At 42.3% G+C, this 27659-nt stretch overlaps 1 protein-coding gene across 2 annotated transcripts in view; it reads left to right on the forward strand.

Moving 5' to 3' along the window:
- The window catches only part of LRCH1 (leucine rich repeats and calponin homology domain containing 1), a 251108-nt gene that overhangs the window by 104916 nt on the left and 118533 nt on the right, over nucleotides 1–27659 (forward strand). For both annotated transcript variants that reach the window (XR_007773673.1, XM_050948349.1), the window contains exon 2: nucleotides 17084–17228. Coding sequence is in view for 1 of the 2 variants with exons in the window: in XM_050948349.1 (XP_050804306.1) it covers nucleotides 17084–17228 (145 nt within the window). In the remaining variant the exon portion in view is untranslated. The remainder of the gene's footprint in view (nucleotides 1–17083; nucleotides 17229–27659) is intronic.

Genomic DNA, 27659 nt, shown 5'->3' on the forward strand with positions numbered 1-27659 from the left:
GCGGAGGGGCCACGGGTCTCTGTGCCCTGGCCTCACCTACAGGCATCGGCCCTAGAGCTCCCATTGGCCATGGTTACCGGCCAATGGGAGCTGCAGAGCCAGCGCTCGGGATGAGGGTACTGCACGAAGCCCCTGTGGCCACCCCAGTGCTGGCATGTCCAGCTCCTTCTGGGAGCTGCACGGAGCCAGGGCAGGCAGAGAGCCTGCCTTAGCCCTGCTGCACCAATGACTGGACCTTTAGTGGCCCGGTCAGCAGTGCTGACTGGGGCCACCAGGGTCCTTTTTTCAGTGGGCATTCTAGTTGAAAACCAGATACCTGGCAACCCTACAGTTTCTCCATCCATAAAAAATGATCTCTTATCTTATGAGAGTATTGGGATGATTTACTTGTTAAAGTTGAAATGTCCCTGGTTGATTATCCATCCATGTCTATTTTTCTCTCCTCATATTAATCCCAGCAGTCAGCGGTGTAGGAAATACTACATAAAAATCTTGTTCATTTATGAATAACTGATGCTGGAAATACCCATGGTTTACACATGCCTTACCAGTATTGTAGTTACTGGTATTGTAGTTATTGTAGTTTAAAGGCAATTGCTTTATATTTCTTGTTTAATCCTTGGACACATCTTTCAGTACTACTGTAATCTAATTTGTGACATGAGATTAGAAACTGAGAAATTCCTTATGTATCTTAATTTATAAATAAAAAAATAAACACTGCATTTAAAAAACTAAGCAAATGTAAGGTAACATAGGGGTCTTGAATCTTGAAACGTGGCATTTGTTTTTCACCTTTAAAGCTCTCAGTGGGTTGGGACTTGCTATTTTTGAATATGCTACACTCAATCCTTGCATACAAATAGATCATCAGGGATATTGAAGTTGACAGTTCCCTAGGAGAGGCTTTTGGGGGCTGGAGCAAGGTATTCAGAATGGAAGTCTTTGGAATTCCCTGTCACTGGAGATTAGAATAAACCTGGGTGTTGCTAGCTTTAGTGAGGAATGTAACACATTTCTTGCCTATGATTTTCTTACCGCAGCAGTGACCACAAGATGATCTAGTGAGGTTTTTCTTGAGGAAGACAAACCACAAAAATAATCCCATTTGTGAAATCATTTTAAAATGAGGATTAAGTGGAAGATCATGTTTCCTTTTGTCAGAGAGACTGCTGCTTATATAGTATATGGTGTGTATATATATATATAGTATATGTTGCACTGATTGGTGCAATAGAAATAAGAAGAGAGATGTTGTTTATCCATAGGATAAGCCTCTATCAAATCAGTTGTAACTGTAAATTTGTTCTGGTGAGAGATGATTTTCTTTATTTGCCTTCTTTTCCCTCTCTTCCAGTTTCCTACCAGAACATCCCTTTTCTATATTGGAGGCTAAAATCTGCTCCTGAGTTCTGGAAACTTCCTTGCCCGACAGTCTCTGAGAAGACTCCTAATTTGACTGTGTTATTCCAGCAGCAATAGCCACTTCAGAGATGGCAATCACAGTAGTCAGCAAATTTCAGACTGATTTTTCTCATACACAAGGCTCAATGCTAATATTAGTTGCATGTCTTTTTCTTGGTAAAATCCAGTAATGCGTTTGAGCACCCAAACATTCTAGCAGATTTTGAAAGTAGTGTATGTGGTAAATGTGTAAGATAGTGTTGTAGGTGTGTTGTTCTTAGGATAATAGAGAGAGAAGGTGGATGAGGAAATATCTTTTATTGGACAATTTTTATTGAACCGTGAAGTTGGTCCAATAAAAGATTTTATCTTACCCACCTTGTCTCTCGTGAATATGTAAGACAGTGAAGCAAACTCATTGTCCCTGACAACCCAACTGAAAATTAAGACTCCATAAAGTCTGATTCTGAAAAAGGATATAAAATACTTTTTACGTGTTAACACAAAAATAAGCCTTTTCAACAATTTGCACTATAAATCTATTCTGTGTTAATAGGCTTCTTGAATGTGGTAAAATTGTTTCTGATTTAGTTGTATACCTGTGTACAGGCTGGTCCTATTTAGACTGTGGAAAACAATCCACTACGTCTCTAAACTTGTGCTTTTGGGAGCACTGTATGCATTGATGTGACTCTCTGTGACAGGGTCCACCTCACACAAGGCCTAAAGAGGTAAATTAGGCCAATTAACCTATGGGCTACACCTGGAAGAAAGACAGGAAGTACTAAGGTAGGGTTGCCACTCGTCTGAGTTTTACCTGGACTTCCTGTGTTTTGGCTTTAGTGTCCGGGTGCCGTTTATGGTTGCTAGGTGCCCGATTTTCAGGCACCTGAACTGAAAGCCTGGTTACTGAGGAATGGCAGGAGTTGCCATGTCTGTGCCAGACTCTGCTTATCTGGGGCTGCCTCCTGCTACAGGTAGACTCCTTGAGACGATCCAGTGAATGATGGGGAGAGGGAGCTATGGGATGGGGCATTGGAGAAAGAGTTGGCCCCGGGACCTTGAGGAAGAAGTAGAAAAGGGAGTGGGGCCTCAAGCGAAGAGTTGGAGAAGGGGCAGGGCTTTGGGGGAACAGGCAGGGAAGGGGATGGGGTCTCAAGGGGTCCAGCTACCAGCAATTAGAGAGATGGCAACCCTATGCTAAGCCTAATTGCTGATGAAGTCCAGCTGGGGGGGAGCTGGGCTAGGTTTATAAAGACAGGAAATTGGTCCCAGAAAGGGGGAAATAGTCTGTGGTTACTCTCCGGGAGAAGGGAGGTATGTTTGGGGTCTCCAGTGCCAAGTAGCCTACAGTTACGCCCTGGAGGAAGAAGCTTGGGCTGGTAAACCTAGAGAGGGTAGGAGCCAGAAGGTAGCGCTGAGAAATAGGAAGGAGTCCAGAAGTGCAACCTGGCCTGGGGAAAGCAGGCCACCATTGCTAGAGAGAGGTCCCCTGACTAGAACCTGGAGTAGAGAGCGGGCCTGTGTTCTCTTACCAATCCCAGGAGTAGTGGCATAGCCAGGGCTGTGAAGGGAAGACTGCTGTTTTTGTATGGAGGGACTTTGATACCCTGGAAGGGGAGTACTATAGTGACCGGGCTGGTGGGCTGGGTCACAAGAAGGAGAACCCTGAGTCCCAGCAAAAGATAGAGACCACAGGATGAGGAATTGACAGAGGGAGGCATCAAACCTGGAATCAGCTAACTCCCGAGCAAGCTGGAGAAGGCACTCTAGCGGCGAGTGGACCCTGTGATACGTTTTTAGGAATTTTTTTTTTCTGACCCCTGAATGCTACAATTTCATAATATAAAGCATTTATGGTAGAATTTAAATAGAGCTGTCTGTCTTAAGGTTTTATTCTGGTACTCATCACTGTAATATCTGAGCATTCTTATGTTGAAATAAATAGCAGTAACATAGTCCATCAAGGTTTTGGATCTACTTCCTTCCCAAGATAAAAATGTCATTTGGGCTATTGATTTATTTGTTGTTTGAGTTAGTTGATTTTTTTGTTACAGGCTTTTATTTTTAATTTTTGGGAGCGTGAGGAGTATACCTTTCTCCTTTTCTGAGCTTTCAACTGCTATGTATGCATGATGGCTAAAACATTGGGAATAATTTGAAAAATTATATGGCCTGTAACAAAAGAAACACAGTGCTTGTTAAAAACTTGCACCACAGATGATAAAGTTTTCATCTGAGTTATTTATGACATTCCACAGATTTGCTTTCTTTATTGTAAAATAGCTCATTTTATATCAATTTTTAACTCTTTTCCCTCTGGCTAATATAAGATGGAGGAAAATTCCCAGGACTTCCGATGATCAATTTTCTATGATTTAAGACATTGTAAACTCCTAATATACCTTGTAAATAAATTCAAAACTTATTTGTGTTTAAAAAAAAAAACTGTTTGCAATTGTACAAGTCACTGTTCCCATAGTGGGACTTACTATATATATCGCTATCACCAGAATGTCTTTATCAGTCCCATCTTGGCTGAATGCAAATTTTAAGACTTCAAGCGTAAGTAGATTCATAGCCAATTTACTCTTCATTCCTACTATGTTGAACTAAAAGAGGAAAATTGAGCAAGTTTTTTTTCCCGAAAAATTTGTCTGCAGAATTATATATGGTTTCATACACTGTATTGCAGACTGCCGATCTCTGCCTATTTGAGTATTTTGTTATGTTGCCACTTGTAACTGTAGCAACTGAACAACTTGTGAAAATTAATTTTAAAAAAATTCCTTTGCATCAGGTGGGAGCAAATTCTTGACTAGAACCATTCCATAGTCCTTAACAGCTCCTATGAAAATCCTACCTTGTGCTAAGTAGTCTCAGCAGTCTCCCCTTTAGTCAACAGTTTAATTACTCCCATGGAATATAATTTGTGGGATATCAGTGTCATGGAGGAAGTATGTCTCTCATGTAGCTAAAGCCAGTCCTATTGAATATCAGGACGAGAGACCTGGAATTGGACCATGTATTCACTAAGGAGCAAGTGGAGGTCTTAGTCTTCCTTGTGGTCAGCTTCAGCCAGCTCTCCTTCCGGGGCTGGTTTCAATGGTGCATTCAAAGCTTGGAGATGTTTTGATATAAGAGATGTAAAGCTGGATATTGTTTACATGTATTGTGGGCACTTCAGCCTGTGTTCTCATTACCTGCCTCAACATCTTAATAAAAGTGTTTAATAGGATGGGGCAGAAGTTTGAGCTTTGTGGGCCTCTACAGTTGATGGTTTGAAGATAGGAAATTACCCATAATGACCCACTGAGTTCAGTCTGAGAGGATGCTCTCAGTGCTTTAACTTGCTACAACAGCTAACTAACCCAACACTGGAGCAGTACATCTGTTTCTCCTGGGGAAATTCTGCCCTAAAAAATTCTGTAACAAAAAATTAAAAATTCTGCACACAATATTTTCAAATTCTGCAAAATTCTATATATTTTACTTGTCAAAATAATATAATCACACCAGTTCAATTACTTTTGGTCATTATTTCAAAATACCTGTCAGCAAGTATGTCTGTAAAAAAACCAGACAACAAAAAATATTCCGGAAAAGTTTTTTGACAAATAGATTCCTTACTAGGCATATTAATACAGAATGCAGAAGCAGTGCAAAGGCTTGGGGGAGTCAAGGGTAACAGAGGAGCTGATGGAGAGGGAAGTAAATTGCTGGGAAGGACCCTGCGTGTAAACTTGGAGGGTTGTTGGGTATGGGTGGGAAAGGTATGGAATAGGTTTTTTTGGAGGGTGGGGAGGAATTGTTAGGTAACTTACTCCAGGCCTCCCCCATTCAGTCAGGCACATCTGCCTCATCCTCATGTGTCCTTGCACCTCCTGTCCACATGTGTCCTTACACCCCCACTCAGACACCCACTCTTCCCCCTCCATGTGGCCCTGCAGGCCCTTTCCCTGTTCCCATGTGTCTCTGTTCCCCCACTCAGCCACCTCCCCGTCCCCATGTGGCCCTGCACCTCCCTCCCCCTCTGTGGCCTGTCCTCCCCCAGTAGCCGTTATGAGCCCCTTTCTGACCCCCCAGCAGCCCCACGCTGTCTGTCTCCCCGTATTCCTATCTCTTGACTTAACCCAACGGGCACTGTGAAGAAGGCAGGTTCCTTCTCTTCCCTAGCTGGCTGGGAGCTGCTGCTCTGTTTTATCGCCATAGCACCCTCTGATGGGCAAAGGCAGAACTTCAGTAACTTTCCAGCAGAAGCTTTTTTCTGCACAAAAATTAAAAATATGCATGGTTCATTAATTATGCATACGCACTGTGGTGCAGAATTCCCCCAGGAGTAATCTGTTAATCCCTTTATCAAAATTAATTTCTTACTAAGGAATGTAAAAGTTAAGAGGTCCTCTCATGCCTTCCCTGTGGGAAAAATGTCTGACAGTCAGTAAACTCGGTGAGTTTCATATCAGAAATTTCTAAAGATCATCAAATGGCAGGGTGCGTGATCTCCTAGTCTACTGATTCCTAGATATCTAGAGGAGGAAATCACATGGTTCTAAAGGGCATTTCTGTGAAGGCCCTGTGCTTCCACAACAGTTGCTACCCATGTTTTTTATGTCAACATAGCTCCCTCAGGAACCATGCTTCCGTGGGTTCTCTATCACCAGTTGCTCCAAACCATCTTACACTCATTCCTCTTGAGGGGGGAAGATAATGTGTAACATGCTAATATCTATGCTGCAGATTTCTCACAGGCGTATTTCTTTCCACCCAGCCAACCTAGACTTGTGTAGTAGTTCTTTTGGGCAGTGGGGCTTCCACGGGCTCCCAGAGAGTGGCTATATGGAGCATGCCATATAGCCACTCTCTCAGTACCTTTAGTGGCATCAGGGGCTTTTATGATGACCCCCTCCCATTCTGTTTTTGTTACCCTTCACTTCACAGAAGAAGGGAGCAATAGTACCTTAGTGATTTATGTTCAAACCAAATGCTTCCACTTGCTTAAATATTTGGCCTTTATCCAGGTGTCATAGGCCATCATGTTATTCATAATATTATTATTGCTGCATGCTTTGATTTTTGGGTGTAGTGTATTGCCTGAGAGGAAGTGTAGATTATACATCTGTTGTACTTGCTTTGGCAATTCTTGTTGGGGGTTACAGGGCAGTATGCAGTAGAAAAGCAGTGTGTTTAGCAGTTTTTAAAGTTTGATGAAATGAAGTATGGCACATGAGGTGGGTTTTAAGGTCAGGAAATAGGAGTGTGTAGAACAGTATATCAAGATGTTGGTAAAACATAAAGTTTTAGAATGTGCCAATTGTTTTAAATAGCTAGGGAATACCTCAATAGTGAATTTAAGTTCTCTAGCTATATTATCTAAGGCAATATTGGAAAACTTTTCAGCATGGCCACTGTACAGCAAAACTTTCAATAGGATTGTTATCTTAACAGAATTAGGTATATTAATTTGTTGCTTTAATAGTTATAAATACATGTATGTATAGTGTATGAAATAATAGGTTTGCAAAATGAGGTCTGTGTAGTTGAGTTTGACTTTGCATATGTTTTTAGCCCTTCTTCTGCCCTATCCCTCACTTCTTTAAAAACAAGTTGCATTGTTATATATTAGTGAATGGTGGTGTAACATACTAGTCTAGTGTGTGAGATCAGGACTCCCTCTAGCGGCTGGCTCTAGTGACTGATTATGCAGTCTGCACGTTTCAGAGCTCACTTTTCTTTTTTCTGAAGTGAAAGAGGCCTGTGGTTTTGGTGTTGAGGGTTCTGAGTTAGATCCCTACTGGTCACTGTTGTGGTTTGTTACATTGGTGAGTGGTAAATTAGGTTCATCAATATGAAGCCGAGCTTCACTGGGAAATTAGTATTAAGCTGTCCGAATATCACCTGTTAACTTAATCAGTCACCCTGGCCGTCCACACGACAGGATGTTGGATGGCGGCAGATGGAACAAGGAGGAGTGAAAGAACTCATTTTCTGTTTCCAGGGCCAGAGAGAGAGAGTACTGAGTTGTTAACATGCTAGTTCACAACATTATTGAGGGAAGGATGTGAAAATGAGGGTTGTCAAATGATTAAAAAAGAATCGTGATTAATTATGAGATTAAGTCATGATTTATCCCAGTTTTAATCGCACTGTTAATAATAGAATATCATTTATTTAAATATTTTGGGATGTTTTCTCCATTTTCAAATATTGATTTCAATTATTACACAGAGTGCAAAGTGTACAGTGCTCACCTTATATTATTATATTTTATTACAAGTATTTTCATTTGTGTGTGTATCGGAGGTGGGTGGGTATGTGTATGCATTGCGGGAGCACTGTCTCTTTAAGCAGAGCACTCAGGAATGGAACATTCTTCAGCCCGTGGCAGCTGCTGTCTGCAGCACTCACTCCTGACCCAGCAACAGACAGGGTCCCACTGTTCCCCAACCCCAGCTCAGCAGTGACTGGGTACACTAGACAGGGACACCCCAACAGCAGCCCCTCTGCCCCTGCTATGCGCAGCAGACAGGAGGCAGGCTTCTGGTCTGGAGCAGCTTGCCCAGGGGTAGCTCCATAGGGGAAGAGGCGGAAGCAGCAGTGGAGCAGGTAGTTGAGAGGAGGCATATCCCTACCCTGGAGGCACCTCTAAGGCAGGCCCTATCCACTGGGGAGGAGAGGGTGCAGGCAGTGGGGGTTCCTCTCTCCCCCCAGAAGGTGTTTTACTGGCTCTCTCAAATCGCCTGCAGTCTCTTGTCCCTGCTGTCTCCTGCTCATTGCCGCAGCCAATGCCTCCTTTCCTACCCGGCCAGCGCCACGTCCCATCTCCAGAGGCGTGCAATTTATGCTTGTTTCGTTTTTTTTTTAAAAAAAGCATTCATTTGTTTTGAGTTAATCGCATTTTGTTACCTTATTTTGGAGATTTAGCATTTTAATTTAATTTTAAATTAAGCTTCTTAATCATTTTAAAAATCTTATTTACTTGACATACAACAATAGTTTATATATTATAGACTTACAGAAAGATACCTTCTAAAAACGTTAAAATGTATTACTGGCACGTGAAACCTTAAATTAGAGTGCATAAATGAAGACTCAGCACACCACTTCTGAAAGGTTGCCGACCCCTGGTTTACAGTTTGGTTCAATGGCTCTCAGCACCCTCACTATAAATATTGTACCAGCAACCCTGACTACATGTATGGTCTTGGTAGCTATTAAATACACTTCTTTACTTTGGCAGCCATTGAATGAACCACAAATCATGGAACAATTTGTGTTTATTTTTCACCTTTTGACATCCTGTGCCCTGTAATATTCCAGTTGATTGCACACAGCTGCCTCTTGCTCCCCCTCCCATTAGTGAAAACTTGGATCCAGTAACTTTCTTTTTATTTTCACCCATCTGGAGACTTATTTGTCTAGCTGCTTTCTGGACTTCCACTAGCTAAGGAGTCCAGATGACCTTCAGATCATTGAGTGAGGGGTGTTCTGAGGGTAGTGATATTTGGAAGCAAGTGGGGTTTGGGAGTTGTAGACATAGAAGAGGTTTCTGAAATGGTTCCTTATTTCATTTCTTATACAGAAAAGCTGTTTTTGGAAATGGAGTGTTTAAAATTTTAAGGTGTACATTTTAAATCTTTTTTTTGCAGAAGTTTTCTGAAAAGTTTGTCAACTGTGGCATGAACAAAAAGACAAGTGTGCTATAACATTTTTATGACATTTATTTGAGGTGCCATGCAAATTCACTTGAGGCTGAGCCACTAATGGGTCCTGGAATCCTCTATTTAAGCCAGAATCTTTTGTTCCTGTCCAAGAAAAACTCTATTAACAGACCACATCATCATGGAATCTACATTTATAGATTATCCAAAGGATATAATAATAAAATAAACTGGTAGCACAGTACCACTAAATATAAAAGTAATTAAGCACTTTGCAAGAGTTTCTACACAGCCATAGATATTAAAACCTGTGTATTTGTTTATTGAGGAAGAGTGTTTGACTTGTACATATTATTTCTGTGTTCTTCCCACCATCAGCTTTAAGAGATGGGATTTTTTAATTTTCACATGGAAAATTTCCAAGGACAGGGAATGGAGGACCTGGTTTATTATTGTATCAGACTGGTACATATATAACAGAGCAGCACTCCTTAAATATTCCATTGTGGTGTCACAGTGACCAGACACAACTCTAAATTAGTGGACCCCTTCATCTAGTGACAAGACTCTTTGCATCCTATACACAATTGGGGCTAAAAAGAACTTGTATTCTGTAGGCAGGAGCTGTGCCTAATGAATCAATGGACATCTTTTTTGTCTACATGCATAAGTTTGCTAAACTACTTTCATGTGACAGTTGCTTTTGCTTGCCCATCTTGGGACTTGAACCTGGGTTCCAAGTCATGGGTGTTGGCAGCTGGGCCTGCTGACAGCAGTAACATTTACATCATTATTTCCTGTCAGTGTATGCTCCGTTGAGGTAAACAACAATAAAAACCATGCACCTTAACAATTAAGCAAATATACAGTTACATGATGATGACCACCCAGCAGCATGAAATTATCATGTGCAGATGTGAAACTTATTAGCTAATAAGTCCAAGTAATAATAAAGTTCCTTTCACTCTTGCAGAAACCTATATATCGTCAACGTTCCCCAAAACCCTGCCTAGTTTTGTCTGTAGGCATGCAACCCAAGAAGACAGAATGTTAGTAATTAAATACAACTGTCAGCTGAGCAGCACACTTCATCTCAAGAGAAGGACTTTCAGAATTTGTGCTGACAAGTTGAATTGCAATTGCAACTGTTAACAGATATTTCCTGAAGAAAGTCTGTAGGTTTAATACACTTATTCTGTGCTTTCTCCTTTTTACCATGTATGTGTATACACTCACATATGTCATTTAGTCCTTTCTTTTGTTTTGTGTTGTGGCCATGGTTCATTTAGGTGACAATAAAAGACATAAAAACACCAAAATGTTGAATGACCTTACCCTTCAGTTGTGATAACAGAATGGTATAATGAATGATTTCACTTCCTCTGTTGCATACAGGGCCGGCGCTTCCATTTAGGCTGCCTAGGCAATCGCCTAGGGCACCAGGATTATTGGGAGGCGGCATTTTGCTGCGGGGGGGGGGCAGGCGGCTCCGGTGGACCTGCCGCAATCGTGCCTGCGGAGGGTTCCCTGGTCCCGCGGCTCCAGTGGAGCTGCCGCAGGCATTCCTGCGGATGGTCCGCTGCTCCCGCGGCTCCGGTGGACCCTCCGCAGGCACTCCTGCGGCAGCTCCACCGGAGCCACAGACTGGTGGATCCTCCGCAGGCAAGACTGCGGCAGGTCTACCGGAGCCGCGGGACTACCGCGCAGGGCGGCGAAATGGCTGTTCACCTAGGTCGCTAAAAACACTAGCGCAGGTCCTGGTTGTATACATAATTCACCGTATACCTAATTATCCCAAGTACAACAGGAAGGCTTTTGTTTTAATTCTGTTGTCATCTGTGTTAGTATGAAGAATATTTCTTAGATTAATCCTTGTTCTTGGGAACTTTAACTTAGTTAAATCCATATAGAAAATAACGTTAATCAAAAGGTTAATTTCACTCTTAAGACAAAGTCTGAAATGTGTGGTAAGAATTTATTACTATTTACTAGAGTTATGTTTAGCTTATGGACTAATGAAAATATATTAAAAGAAGACAGTTACCTGCTCCATGCTAGCAAGTTAGTTTCATAACCACCTTAGTGAAATCTAGGTTAATTTTCTTTGACTGTCATGATTTTTTTTTAACAAATATTAGTTATAATTGAGCAGCATACATGATTAAATAGCCTCAAATAATCTGTTAACTTGTCAACATCCAGATCTAACACAGCTAAAACTAATATAAATTAAGTGTATATAAATTAAAATGAATTCTTAATGCAGTGATGCTCAGACCTCAGTGGTTCAGGAGCCAAATTAGGGATCAGCATTACCAAAAAGAGCCACAGTAGTGTGAATTCATTGTTTCATTTATGATAGTACTATTCATATTTAAACAGTATGACAGAAAATATTTAGTTCATATATCTATACAATTCTCACAGCAGATAAATTAAAAACTTGATAACTTCATTGGTTAATAACACAGCAAAAGCATCCTGATTGGTTAATAATTAAATCACACAGTATTTTAATATTATGTGCTGCAGAGAGCCGCAGGAGACATGTTAAAGAGCCACTTGCAGCTCATGAACCACAATCTGAGTATCACTGTCTTAATATCTAATTAAACAGCCAGGGTACAATGGTTGAGTCTAAAATGTTGATCTGTTTAAGTTGTTATAACTTTCTGTGGACTGTCCTCCACATTTGAAATATTTGGTTTTCCTACCTGTTGTCATGAAAGATGCTGATGAACAGATAAGAAAACAAGCGAAAGAGGCTCTTTTGTTACATCTGTTTCTCATGCAAATCTGTGATAAAGAGAATAGCGGATGGAGGAGGAGAATTTTTATTCATACTTCTCTAATGGTTCTTTGTCACTCTTAAAGTAGTTGTATCTTGTTGTATAATTATGCACAAAAGTCTTTTCAAAATAAAAAACAGTATTTCTTGCCTGTCAGATTTTTTTTCTTTTATTGGCACAAGGTGTGGATAATCACATTTCTAAATAGTGACAGAGCCTCGAATGACTTACCCCAGGACATCCCTAGCTAGTACAAGTTGCAGTGTTATACCACATCTCCACTTACTTTGTGTTTGCTACATTTTCTTTGGAAAGATTATTGTACAGATTTTGTTTTTCTTATTATATACTTCAGTTGTTCCACTTTATCACTAAATTTGGTTTGCTCTAGTAACCATGAGTTACATGCTCTGATTCTGCTACATGACATTTGAAGAGCAGTTTATTATGCAAGTAATCCCATTGATTTTCATGGTTGCAGAAATAAAGAAGTTATGTAATGGTTGTCATGACTACATAATGTAGATAATCTAAATACATTTTAACAAATGCATTATTTGGTGGGTCTAAATTGTGGCAGGAAATTTCATTTTAAAATATACTTTCATGGGTAGTTTCCTTATCAGTAAGAGAGTTTCTTCTGGCTAAATTATGTCCTCGATGCTTGTTGTGCTGATACATTCCATGTATTAAAATGTTAATAGTATAATGTTATGCATATCAATGATTTAAGGCCTGAATTGGAGACATGTCAAGTTGTGTGAGCCCTCTCACAAAGGAGTTTTTGGTCTTGTAGCAGCTAGGTAGTCAAGCTGACCATGAACGGCTGCTGAGTTTTGAGAACTAACTTTTCTATTACATGATTTGCTCAGTAATTCATATTATATATATCTTTGTCCCCCGGCATTCCATGATTCTGCAGTCACATAATTAGCCATGAAATTTAGTCTTTGCTGCAGAATTGTTCATTAGAATGTTGGCTTTAATTAAAATAAAATGTGTAGCCCTTATGGTTGTGGCGATCACCTTGAACATGTGGAGAGACTGTAAACAGATGCTGTTACACCTCTTTGAAAGTGCAGTGGCTGAACTGCTACATTCATCTTACACAGAGGCTTGAAGATTCCACAATTCTGTGGCTGCAAGACTTGGCTATTTTCTAAGATGCACAATTCTGTTATTTGGAACTGGAATTAGTACTTGGTTTCAACCAGGCACCCATCATTCTGCTTCCTGTCTCCCTGTCTGGCTAGCACATGCTTTCAGCTGCCTCTCACTCTCCAGCTTTTCTTACAAGAATAAATTGGATTGCAATGCATGTTCCCTACACTGTTCACTGAGCTGGAGCGCACAGGGTCAGGGAGTCAGACCTAGAGTCCAGATTGGAGGCAAGAAGCCTAGGCTGACCCGGTAGGCTGGCTGGAGAAGAATGGAACAACTGAGGCCTAGGGACAAGCTGATATAGGATGCAAGGTCCACTGTCCATGGCACATGGAGGGAAGGAGATTTTGTGCTGGGCCACTTGGACAGCGTTGTTCATGCAATTGTTTAGCACTTAGACCTATAAGTGGGGGGGGGGGATTAAAAAAAGTGTTACTCCTTTGGGAATTCTGTGCAATGCAGAATTTTGCAGAAATTAACATTGTGCACATAGAATTTCCTTTCTGCACACAGAAATGAGCTGCAGTGCTGCTAGATGCCACCTTCTGGAGCTGGAAGGGCCCAGCTCGCACATAGAAGACACTGTTGAGGAAGGGGGTGGGAGCTAGAAGGTTCCTGGCAGCTGCATTTCCCAGCATGCCCTGAGGGAAGCAGAGAGTGGCTCAGAGGAAACTCTGCAATCCTGGACTCAACATCAGGCTGTTTCTCCCTCTGGATCCCTGGCCTCTTGGGGAGAGGAGGATGGATATCTGGGCCAGGGGGGTGGGGGCTGCAGCCGGGCTCAGGGGGAGAGGGGGTGCAGGCATCTGGGCAAAGAGGGGCCCTATGGCTGGGCTCTGGGAGGGGACAAAAAAACAAGAACTAGGTTGTTGTAGGTTGTTTTTTTTAAACTCCAGGAATCATTAAGAAAGGGATAGATAATAAAACAGAAAATATTATATTGCCTTTATATGAATTTGTGGTACGCCCTCATCTGGAATGCTGCATGCAGATGTAGTCACCCCATCTCAAAAAAAGACATATTGGAATTGGAAAAGGTTCAGAAAAGGTCAAAAAAATGATTAGGGGTATAGAATGGCGTCTGTATGAGAAGAGATTAATAAGACTGGAACTTTTCAGCTTGGAAAACAGATGACTAAGGGGGATATGATTGAAGTCTATAAAATCATGACTGGTGTGGAAAAAATAAATAAGGAAGTGTTATTTACTCCTCATAACACACAAACTAGGGGTCAGCAAATTAATAAGCAGCAGGTTTAAAACAAATGAAAGGAAGTATTTTTAACACAATGCAGTTAGTCTGTAGAACTCTTTGCCAGAGAATATTGTGAAGGCCAAGACTAAAACAAGATTAAAAAAAGAACCAGATAAATTCATAAAGGATAGGCCCATCAATGGCTATTAGCTAGGATGGGCAGGAACGGTGTCCCAAGCCTCTATTTGCCAGAAGCTGGGGATGGGCGACAGGTGATGGATCACTGGATGATTATCTGTTCCGTTCATTCACTCTGGGGCACCTGGCATTGGCCACCGTTGGAAGACAGGATACTGGGCTAGCTGGACCTTTGTTTGGCCACTCTTATGTTCTACTCCTGGAGGGAATTTTTGTGTGTGTTTGTATTGTTACAGACTTACTTGCTGACAGGTATTTTGAAATAAATTAGCAAAATGATTGAAACTGGTGTGATTATGTAGTGTTATTTTGACAACTAAAATTTGCAGAATTTTGCAGAATTTTTACTTTTTTGTCTCAGAATGCCCCCAGGAGTAAAGTGTGCTGAAATTAAACCTAGGAACTGAAGACTGGGACCAGGAACCAGAAGACTGGGTTAATAGGTTGGATAATCAAGTTTCATCTTCCTTAATTGTGAAGAAATAGCTCTACACAAAAGATGATCCCTAAAAACGTGTTGACAAAATAATAAACTCAGTCAGAAGTAAAATCTGGTACTTGGAAGACCTTTGTGGCTACTCGCTTCAGAAATAAGAACTACTTTTCTTGAGGGGTTAAGCACAGTAGGTATTCAGCTGTGTAGGAGGGAGCGTATTTGTCATACTCTTAGTAGTGAAACATGAATGCTCTGAAATATGAGCAGCTGCAGTCTTGCTACTGTTACATTTATGCATCTCATTTTCTGTGAGGTACCAGAATTTGAAGCATATTCTGTTAGCAAGATGTAGGGGAAAAAGTCTATTTGTTCTAGAGTAGGATGGTGAATGTTGGTAGTTTTATCACACTGTTCAGTGAAGAGGGATATCATGTGAAGTGCCGCTCCTTTTTGTTTAACTAACGTGGCTGCATACATGCATGCATGATTCAGTACTCTATGAACTGGGCAAATATCAAATTTTGACATCATTTTGTGTATTTAAAGAGACTGTCAGGTTTGATAGGAATTAAGGTACCTTTATTATAAATTCCACCTATGTGTTCTTCGTGTGTTCTTAAACAAGAAACAAAACAAAAAAACCTGCTGACCTAATCTATTTTGTTCTTCAGGTTAACAGCAAAGGAGTTGTATATATAATTGCAATCTAGTTGGACTTCAAATAAATTAACTATAACATTATTTTTATTAATAATTAGAATTGCAGCAATACTATAGGTTTCAGAGTGGTTAGTCTGTATCAGCAAAAAACAACGAGGAGTACTTGTGGCACTTAGAGACTAACACATTTATTTGGGCATAAGCTTTCATGGGCTAAAACCCACTTCATCAGATGCATGGAGTAAATATACAGTAGGAAGATAGATAGATAGATATACATACACAGAACATGAAAAGATGGGAGTTGCCTTACCAAGGGTGGGAGGAGGAGTGTCAGTTCTAATGAGACAATACAAACGTACACACGCACATAGGAAGACAGTCCTTTCCCAGAAGAGTTAACATCTTTACCTATTGTATTATGTTACAATCAGTGCCTAAAAATTAGGAAACACGTAATCTTCCAAACTAAATAAGAGAATGAACTCAAATAGATGACCTGGTTTGTAATGGACATATTTTCGCATCCAAGGTTTGCAAGAAAAATAGAACATTCCTAGTTATTAGCTTCTCAGAAAACTACAATTCTGAGAACATATCTAGTCTAAGATGAGTATTCTTAATATTACCCTAGAGTCTCATCTGTTACAACTTCACATTTGATGTGTAATGATTGGCACTCTTGTAGTCTGTCATTTACAAACATAGGGCCTAATCTTGCAATCAGATCCATACAGGCAGACCTTTGCATCTGGGCACAACACCACTGACTTCAGTGGAGCTCTGCCTGGGCACAAGGTTCCACCTCTGGGTATGTGCTTGCAGGTTTGGGGCCATAAGGTAGTGAACAATTTGGGGAAATGCTTAGATTTTCCAGAAAGTGAAAAATGGGATGTAAATCTTTGATCTGTATCTTCACAGTATGCCTGTCATTTAGCCATCTTAGTACTTCACAAAACTATGTGGTTAAAGTGAAATTGTTTAAAGTAAGTCTGTCAGATGTGGACTTTTGCTTGAGGGCTCAGACAGTCCTTTTGTATACTTACTGTACTGCCTCTTCATTTGTTGTTCTTGAAAATGTTATACATCAGCCTCAGAAAACAAATAATCAAACAAACATTGATTGTGCCTTTAAATAATATTCATATTAGTTACTATTAAGGAATACATTTCTATAACTATTAGAAAGTGGATAGACTGGTTGATAGCTGCTAATCAGTATTTACACAGCTGGTATTAATCTTTGGCTACATTCTGTTGCTATGAAGTGCAAATTTCAGAAGTTATGTTTTCAAACCTAATAGATATTTTTTCTTAACATCTTGAGTCCAGTGAATAATTATTTTAATTAAATTGAATAACAGGCAATTTAATATTTGATATTTCACATTCAGTATGTAACAGACTTCAATTTCAAGCTTCTAGGGGTTATTAATAATTTTGTTCTGAATTATCAAATATTGATAATTCTCCGTTTTATGTCTATGATGGCAATATTTATTTTAGTAATGAAAAATAGCTGTTTAAAGTATATATTTTTGATGTTTCAGAAATGTGCTTTTTCTTTTTCTCTCCTCAGATCTGTCCAAGAATAGATTAACTGAAGTTCCTATGGAGCTGTGCCATTTTGTGTCACTGGAAACACTAAACCTATACCACAATTGTATTAAAATTATTCCAGATGCTATAGTGAATTTACAAATGCTGACTTACTTAAATTTGAGGTAAGTTAACATTATTGCTTTTTCTGTATGTTGTCAATTATGATGTCTCTTTTTCTCGCTACGTTTTCCATGCATCTCTTCGGAAACATCACCGGCTATGTTGCTCATTTTATTGACTTCTATAAGGCAGAAACCAATTGCCAGTAGGATTTTTCTGTCCTCTGTTAATTTTGTATATGACTACATCATAGGCTAAAATAAAAATAAGCTCTTACAGAAGATATGAAGAAGCATTGATTCTCTTTTGGATGATGGTCCCTACACATATTCCACATGTGGGTGTGCAGGTGTGCCTTGTGACTGAGTCTGTAAGCGTTTCTTAGCAGTGTCTGTTGACCTGCACATATGTAGTGCATCCACTCGTGCTCCGAACCGAGGATATAATAGGTAGTACAGGTTGATGCCTCTCCAGTTCCCTCTTATCACCACATGGCCTCAGTCAGAACCCTTGTTGCTTCGTGCTCTTAGTTTTCTATGGGAGTGGTGTACCTTTCATTCGGTGCATATAGTTGTAAATAGGGGTATCTGCATCAACGAGGAGAAGTCAGTGTTGATGCCTACACAGGCAGTCAGCTTTATTGGAGTGTGGCTTGACTCTGTCATGTGAAAGCCTTTGTCCTGGAAGACCATCTTCACAATGCTGACAGCCCTCATCAAAGACGTGCATCACAGACCATGCACCACTGTCTGCCGCTGTCTCCCCCTCCTTGGACGTATGGCAGCATGCACCTACGTGACACCACACGCACATCTCCATATGCATTGTTTTCAAACTTAGCTCCTTTCCAGCCAAGATCTCCGGACTGTGCTGGCCTTCGTCAGATGGTGGTCCAATCTTTCCCAGATTATGATTGATATTCCCTTCGCCGCTCCCACACTACAGGCCACCATCACAGTAGATGCCTCCCTCATGGGGTGGGAAGCCCACTTACACCAGCACACACCTCAGGGTGTGTGGTCACCATAGGAAGCCAGGATGTACATAAATGTGCTGGAACTGTGGGCAGACTGGCTAGCGTGCCAGGCCTTCCTCCCACTCATTCAGGCCCTCCATGTCCAAATGTTCTCCAACAACATTGTGGCAGTAGTATACATCAACAAGTAGCGTAGTGCCAGATCTCCTTCTTTCTGCTACGAGTTGGTCCAGCTTTGGAACTGGGGCTTGAAGAATGATGTGATGCTTCAAACCACACATCTACCTGGCACCTAGAATTCCCTATCCAACAGGTTCAGCAGGACGCTTTATCTCAGTCACAAGTGGGAGTTACATGACGCCATGTTCCGGTACTTCTTCGCAAAGTGGGGCACTCCCCAATGGGACCTCTTTGCCAATCACAAGAATTGAAAGCTGCCCTGCAATTGTTCCAGGGGAGCAACAGAGAACAGCTCTCAGAGTGACACTCTCCCGCTCCACTCCTTTCCCTTCCTACGACAGGTGCTACACAAGGTGCTACAAAGCCATCATCAGACTTGTAGCCCCATTCTGGCCTCATCAGTTCTGGTTCACAGACCTCTTCACTCTCTACCTGTACACCACTTTGCCTCTGCACACTCCCTGATTTACTCACACAAGATTGCAGGAATATTCGTCATCCCAGACTGGGCTCTCTTCACCTCACAACCTGATTTTTGGATGGGCGTCAAAGACTGCCCATGCGACAAATCCTTACCCAAAGCAGAGCCTGCTACTGACCTAAATGGAAATGCTTCACAGCATGGGCCCGCTACCCCCATCATTCACTAAACATGGTGTCTATTCCAGTTGTCCTCAACTACTGCCTAGCTCTCAGTTCTATATGAGTGCACCTGGCACCACTTAATGCCTTTCTCGCTCGTGTGGACAGCACCTTGGTCTTTACACACCCCAACACTATTCGCTTCATGAAGGGTTTACTTAACACCTTTCCACTGGTAGTCAAGCCCCCACCCCCGCTGGACCTTAATCTCGTTCTCTCCATACTCACGAAGCCACGCTTTGAATCGCTGGCAACGTGCTCCCTCTCCCACCTCTTGAAGAAAGTGACATTATTGGTAGCCATTACCTCAGCCAGATGGGTCAGTAAACTAGTGGCCATGATCGCGGACCCCACCTACCTGATATTCCACAGGGACAAAGTGTCCTTATGGTTCCAACCTAAATTCCTCCCAAAAGTGGTGTCAGAATTTCACTTAAATCAGAGCATCCACCTACTGGTTTTCCGCTTCAAACCACACACTTTCCCTGCTAACAGAGCTTTTCACTCCTTTGACATCTGCCATGCATTGGCATTCTACCTACGCAGGATATAACCCTTTTGCACATCACCAAAACTATTTGTGGCCATTGCCGAGCAGTCCAAGGGTCAAGCCCTTTCACACCAACGCATCTCCAAATCAGTGTTGGGGTGCATCTGCGAAAGCTACAACCAATCCAACACACCCCCATCTGATAGCATACTCTACGCGAGTACAAGCCACCAGGTCAGCCTCATGAGTGGCAGTGTCCTGGCAAGATATCTGCTATGCTGCAATGTGGCGCACTGTCCACACTTTCATGATGCATTGCGCCATCATGCAAGCAGAAGCTACAGATGCCACCACAGGCGAAACCGTACTGCATACCACACTTCCACTGGCATCCTTGAACCTACGTCCATGCTGATCACTGCGTGTGAGCCACCCATATGTGGAATACACCTAGGGACCATCAATCAAAGAACTGAAGGTTCTTTGAGATGTCTGGTCCTTATCTTTATTCCACTATCTGCCTTCCATCCCCTCTGCTTCGGGCTGGATTCCACAGCAGTAAGATTGAGACTAGAGAGATGTCGACCCACAATACCTATTAGCCCCTCGGCTAGGAGCATGAGGGGATGCACTATGCACGTGTGGGTCAACGGACACTGCTAAGAAACATACTTTTCTCTAATACCTTATTTGCCCCTATTTTACCACTCAGGAGTATTGTGAGGATTTATATCTGTAACTCACTCTGAATATATAAAGTGATAAGTATTAATACATTATTTATTTAGCATTATTTCAGAATGCTTTCTATTTTTAATACTGTAGAACTAGAATAAATTTGGTATCAATTATTCTGATTAAAGTCTTTTCAAAAGCTAAATATTTGATATTTCCACAAAGTATTTGCATAAATGCAGGATAATTACACAAGTATTATAAGTACTTTTTCCAAACCTGTAGTGTTTTAGACATAAATGCACAGAACTTGTTATTTAATGACCCAACAAGCAGAGTGGCAGTGAATTATGCAACTATAAACAAAAATAAAATGCATCAAAGTTCTTATTAGGCAATGTAAAATTCCCCTTCGTTTATTTTCCCTTGGAAGCCAGTTCCTCTACTATTTGGGTATAGTCTGCCTCCTTATTTGCCAGACTCAGTAAAATTCTGTAGGAGAGAGGAAAAAAAACAACATTTGACTGTCTCAAACATATTGATCCTGGCAAGAAAAGCAATATGATTTTCAGACCCATATTTCTCTTTCTACCTTTAATAAAAGTGTCTTCTAGTGCCAATAGAGAAGAGGACTGTACTCTGTATAGAATGTCCAGGAGGCTAGACTTAGATTTTGGATATCAGTTGTCAAATTGTTTCATTTCAAGATTTTCACATTGCACAAATACTCCAAATTTTTATTCATATACTGTTCTTGGGATGCAGCATCCCATATCTCTCTGCATGGGTGACCTCTGAATTTTGTAGGAGTTAAAAATTATCCACTGCTATAGGTTTCAGAGTAGCAACCGTGTTAGTCTGTATTTGCAAAACAGGAGTACTTGTGGCACCCTAGAGACTAACAAATTTATTTGAGCTAACACCCCTGCTCTACTTGTGCTACATTGATGACATCATCATCTGGACCCATGGAAAAGAAGCCCTTGAGGAATTCCATCATGATTTCAACAATTTCCACCCCACCATCAACCTCAGTCTGGACCAGTCCACACAAGAGATCCACTTCCTGGACACTACTGTGCTAATAAACACCACCCTATACCAGAAACCTACTGACCGCTATGCTTACCTACATGTCTCCAGCTGCCATCCAGACCACACCACACGATCCATTGTCTACAGCCAAGCTCTATGATATAATCGCATTTGCTCCAACCCCTCAGACAGAGACAAACACCTACAAGATCTTTATCAAGCATTCTTACAACTACAGTACCCACCCGCTGAAGTGACAGAGCCAGAAGAGTACCCAGAAGTCACCTACTACAGGACGGACCCAACAAAGAAAGTAACGGAATGCCAGTAGCCGTCACCTTCAGCCCCCTCACAGATCTTGGGACACAGGCCAGTCCTTGCTTACAGACAGCCCCCCAATCTGAAGCAAATACTCACCGGCAACCACACACCACACAACAAAAACACTAACCCAGGAACCTATCCTTGCAACAAAGCTCGTTGCCAACTCTGTCCACATATCTATTCAGGGGACACCATCATAGGACCTAATCACATCAGCCACACTATCAGAGGCTCGTTCACCTACACATCTACCAATGTGATATATGCCATCATGTGCCAGTAATGTCCCTCTGCCATGTACATTGGCCAAACCTGACAGTCTCTACATAAAAAAATAAATGGACACAAATCAGACATCAAGAATTACAACATTCAAAAACCAGTTGGAGAACACTTTAATCTCCCTGGTCACTCAATTACAGACCTAAAAATCGCAATATTACAACAACAAAAAAAAAACTTCAAAAACAGACTCCGACAAGAGACTGTTGAACTGGAATTAATTTGCAAAATGGACACCATTAAATTGGGCTTGAATAAAGACTGAGGCCATGTCTACATCTAAAATTTTGCAGCGCTGGTTGTTACAGCTGTATTAGTACAGCTGTATAGGGCCAGCGCTGCAGAGTGGCCACACTTACAGCAACCAGCGCTGCAAGTGGTGTTAGATGTGGCCACACTGCAGCGCTGTTGGGCGGCTTCAAGGGGTTTCGGGGAACGCGAGAGCAAACCGGGAAAGGAGACCAGCTTCGCCGCGGTTTGCTCTCGCGTTCCGCGAACCACCCTGCAAACCGCAGGGAAGGAGACCTGCTTGCTCGGCGGTTCGGGGACCGCGAGAGCAAAGCGGGGAAGGAGACCAGCTTCGCCGCGGTTTGCTCTCGCGTTCCGCGAACCACCCTGCAAACCGCAGGGAAGGAGACCTGCTTGCTCGGGGAACGCGAGAGCAAACCGCGGCGAAGCTGGTCTCCTTCCCCGCTTTGCTCTCGCGTTCCCGGAACCGCCGAGCAAGCAGGTCTCCTTCCCTGCGGTTTGCAGGGTGGTTCGCGGAACGCGAGAGCAAACCGCGGCGAAGCTGGTCTCCTTCCCCGCTTTGCTCTCGCGGTCCCCGAACCACCCTGCAAACCGCAGGGACGGAGACCGGCTTGCTCGGGGTTCGGGGAACGCGACAGCAAGCCGGGGAAGGAGACCAGCTTGATTACCGGAGGCTTCCTCAGGTATGCTGGGATACCTGCTTATTCCACGGAGGTCAAGAAAAGCGCTGGTAAGTGACTACACTTGATTACCAGCGCTGGATCACCAGCGCTGGATCCTCTACACCCGAGACAAAACGGGAGTACGGCCAGCGCTGCAAACAGGGAGTTGCAGCGCTGGTGGTGCCCTGCAGATGTGTACACCTCCTAAGTTGCAGCGCTGTAACTCCCTCACCAGCGCTGCAACTTTCTGATGTAGACAAGCCCTGAGAGTGGATGGGTCATTACACAAAGTAAAACTATTTCCCCATGTTTATAACCCCCCCGCCTCCGTTCCGCACACCTTCTTGTCAAGTGCTGCAAATGGACCATTTTGATTACCCTACAAAAAGTTTTTTTTTCTCTCCTGCTGGTAATAGCTCACCTTAACTGATCACTCTCGTTATTGGGTGTTACCATACACACGCACTTTCGTGTTCTCTGTGTGTGTGTGTGTCTGTGTGTATATATATATATCATATCTTCCTACTGTATTTTCCACTGCATGCATCCGATGAAGTGGGTTGTAGCCCATGAAAGCTTATGCTCAAATAAATTTGTTAGTCTCTAAGGTGCCACAAGTACTCCTGTTCTTTTTGCTATAGGTTTACTTCCTGATTTCATTTTTTTTCTGTAGAAGATCCACTGAACAGTGTGATTTTACTTTTAATGCTAGATTTTCTTTACTCTCAAGTGGTAAAATTAGTATCTTAAAATGTTGGCTCCATCTATTGAGCATGAGAGTAAGTTAGTATGCTGGATTTTTTTGCTTCAACAACATGCAAATGTGGTTCTGTTTTACTGGTTGAAAAAACTATTGGGCTGAAAGAAAGCATATTATTGTGTTCTCTGAGAGACTGATCAAAAGGCATATCTGTAGGATTTTACATTTATCGGACAGTGTCTGCTTCCTTATTCATTGTTGTAATGTGTTGTAACCACTTGGGGCCAAAAAAAACAAACAACCAAACCTGAGATGAAGATGAGTGTTTGTGTCATATAAATAGCTAGTGCAACACTGTGGCAGAAGGAAGGGAAGATCTTGTTGGGTTACCAGTATTGCCAACCTCAAGAGATCAAAAATCAGGAGTTAGATCCTCCAAAATCATGAGATTTGCCCCTGCCCTTCCCCTCTCCCCCCCAAAAAATTGAGCTTTTTTTTTCAAGAAAGATTATACTGTTTTTGGGTCTCTTGATTTTTAACTCTCCCTACCTATTCCCTGTGTGTCTGAGTGAGAGTGAGAGAGATGATACATTGCTCACTCTGCCAAATTTATTGAATATGGTGACTTTGGCTTCTGCTGCAGGAGCTCTCAACCCCATAACTGTCTGTCCTTTGCCCTTCAATTAATTCTGCCCCCATCAGCCCCAAATCAATCCTGTTCCCTCAGTTTCCACATCTGCCTGTCACACCAGTTCTGTCTGTCCTCCAACCTACCTATCAGTTTTGCCCCTCTCACTCATCTCCACCTCTGCTGCTATAGCTCTTGGGGTGTTCTTCAATCCCCTTTCAGGCAGTGGGTGGGTGTTGCAGCCAGGGAAAAAGAGGAAAGGGGTGAGGAACTGTCTGCATTGTGAAGGGAGAAGGAATGAGGGGCACTCTGCTCCCTCCTCACCTGTGAGAACTGCGAGCATGGATGGAATAGATGCTTCTAATTCCTTCAGGGCTGAACTTTGCAAAGGGACCAGAGAGTTTTGTGTCATCGTGAGACGAGCTCCAGCTCCCTCTGAAATTCTGTCACTCGGGAAAACAATCATGAGAGTTGGCAATACTGGGTTACACAGTTTTAGGAAAGCAACCCAGAATCGAAACTTTAAAAGGAATGTTTTAAAAATTATATATTGATTTTTATTCTGGATTCAGAAGAAATTCCTGAAGATGTTACCTTTCAGTTTGGAAATTCAGGAGTAGACTGACTCAGTCACAGACCAGGGTACTATTCTATAAACATAAGATCTCAGTTGCTGGTTCCACATAGTCAGGTTTGATGGCTGGAGCAGAGGTTGAAGCTAGGTGTAAGGTCAGGATTGGGACAAGGGAAGCACTGAAACTGGTGTCCAAGGGCAGGCTATGAGTCAGAACTGAGGTCAGCCAACCCAGTATTGTATCCAGAATCCAGATGTAGGCCAAAGCTGGTTGGGAGTGAGTCCAAGTGTTGGGAACAGGATGTGGGTGCAGGACTGGAGCAGCTCAATAATTGGGCTGGAGCAAGGTCAGAATAGGCCAGGAACAAGGGGGAAGAGTTAACTTGCAGTTCTGTGTTGGTGAAATACCAGTGCGTGGGGTCATCTGACCTGGGTTCTGCTTACGGATAGGCTGCTTCCACATGCCTGAGGGCTGAGTCACTGCAGGCTCTGTTGGAGGAATAAGTCAGTGTAACTGAGTTGCTGCTACATATCTGGGTGATGACTCAGTGTGTCATGGCAGCTGAGTGGGCAGCCCTGGTCTGGCTGAGGGTTTGCCTCATATGAGATACCGCAGATATGCAGATATAATTTAAATAATGTGGGTTACAAGATCCTATTATTTTGGTAATCACTAATGCTTGAAAAAAATGACTAAATCATAAATCATTGGAAGTCTTGAATTCTAAATTTTTCAGTAGAGTAGAGCCCTTGTTAGTTTACAAAGTATCATGCTTTGAATTGCTACTGGTTTCTCAAATGTGGTCTGTAATGGCTTGTATTTTTGCCTAATACCCTGAGCCAAGTTGCTGTTGCAAGGCAGTGGGGGAGGGATATCTCAGTGGTTTGAGCATTGGCCTGTTAAACCCAGGGTTGTGAGTTCAGTTCTTCAGGGGGACATTTAGAGGTTTGGGGATTGGTCCTGCTTTGAGCAGGGGGTAGGACTAGATGATCTCCTAAGGTCCCTTCCAACCCTAATAATCTATGATTCGAGTAGTTAATCTTGGGGAATTCTGTGCTATCAGTCAGTAGGACACTTTCCAGCACATCCCAGTATGGCCCATAAACAAGATGTACCTGACATTCTTTCTTGTCTACAAGGTCCATAGATCCATCAATGGCCTCTCATTCTGCATATAGCTACATAAGCAGAACTAGATCTATAAGTCAGTGATTGGGAAAGTCATGACATGACTGAAGAGCCCACCAGGTTTCTGTTCTGTCTCCATAGCTTCAGGAAGGTTTATTGGAATTCCTGATGGAGAGCAAAAGTGTCTTTAAAAAAGATTTTGCCATAAATTTGTTTCTGTAGCTGTGTTTCTGGTCCTTCCCTGCCTAGGGATTCAAGGGTCCAGTTCCTCTGTTGAGACACCATTAGAGGGGCCCCTGCCAGTGTGCCGGGGCCTGGTCAGAAAGAAGGGTGAAGCATGAATATATGCTGTCTGCTGCACCCCACTTGTGGAATGCCTGCATTGGAGATCTCTTTGTACCTCATGTACCTCAGCAGATCCAGGTCGGGCAGGGACCTTCATTGAGTAGGTCTCCTGAGCTAGGATCAGCAAATCCAGACCATCAGGAAATTGGGTCAGTAGAACCACTCCTGCTTCCTAAAAGGTGAGTGAGGAGGAAGGGGAAAGGTTTATACTCCATTTTCCCCTCTGATTAAGAAGAAATCATGAGGTGGCAGTGTTGTGCTGGACCTAAAGCATTTTCAGTTCCTGAGAGAGCCCAGATTCAACATGGAAACACTGAAGTTCAGCCTGATGACAATCAGCAAGGGGGAAGGGATAGCTCAGTGATTTGAGCATTGGCCTGCTAAACCCAGGGTTTTGAGTTTAATTCTTGAGGGGGCCACTTAAGGATCTAGGGCAAAAATCAGTACTTGGTCCTGCTAGTGAAGGCAGGGGGCTGGACTTGATGACCTTTCAAGGTCCCTTCCAGCTCTAGGAGATAGGTATATCTCCAATTATTATATTAATTAATTAAGTTATTAATTATTTGAGAGATGTGTACCTTCACATCCCTAGAATTTCACTGCAAATTTCTCTATTTTACCTTTTAGATCCCAGCACTTCAAATGCATTGTTGTCATTTAGCCTTGCCACCTCCCCTTCCCCAAGGTATTTACAAAGTTACCCATTGTTCTAGTAGCTACCGTCAGACAGGAAGCGGGAGGGGGTTTAACTCTGTCCATTCCTTGATGTCTTGAAAAGGGCTCTGTCCAAAGACAAATTGGTACAAAGCACTTCAAGGCTAATTGGGAACCTAGAGGACCACGGTTTTCGATTGAAATTGGGAAAAGAGCGAACTAGACCCTACACTCAGATAGCTCACCTAGGGTTGGAAATTGACACGCTTCCACAGATTGATTGTTTCTCGAGAGACAGAAAAAATGGCAGATGGTCAGCAGCCTCTGGGATATTTCAGTCCACTCCTTGATGTAATTAGTGGGGATGGTCTTGCCATATGTAGACACAACAATGAGCGTGAGTGCACATGAGACCTCTCCAGTCATTTCTGCTGTCCCTATTTCCTCACACCAGTTCATCCTACCAAGAGAGTCCAATTTCCTCAGAGTCTAATAACCTCTTTGAGGTGAAGGCTCACTCAAAATTTCAGGAAGGGATTTCCCTTACCTGAGTTGGCCAAGAATAATGCTACCACTGATACCTACCTCAGAGGATGGGGAGCTCATGTGAAGATGAGTTTAGTACCAGGCACTTGACAGAGCAAGAGGAGAAGCAGTCTATTATTGTTTTATTGTAGTGCTTAGAAGCCCCAGCCATGGACCAGAACCTGACTGTGCTAGGTACTGTACAAACTAAACTATGATTAGAGCTCAGAGCAATTCACTATAGACTAAGGATCCTCTCTTCATGGGTAGACAATGCCCATGTCCTAATCATGATTGACAAAACCAATACAGTGTTCTACATCAACAAACAGGGTAGGATAAGGTCACCAACCCTACAAAAGGAAACTGACCTTCTGACGTTCTGGGCAGGGGGAAACTCTAATCTCTTTTTGCTCTATATAT

The sequence above is a fragment of the Gopherus flavomarginatus genome, chromosome 1, assembly GCF_025201925.1.
Source record: "Gopherus flavomarginatus isolate rGopFla2 chromosome 1, rGopFla2.mat.asm, whole genome shotgun sequence".
NCBI classification, from domain to species: Eukaryota; Metazoa; Chordata; order Testudines; family Testudinidae; genus Gopherus; species Gopherus flavomarginatus.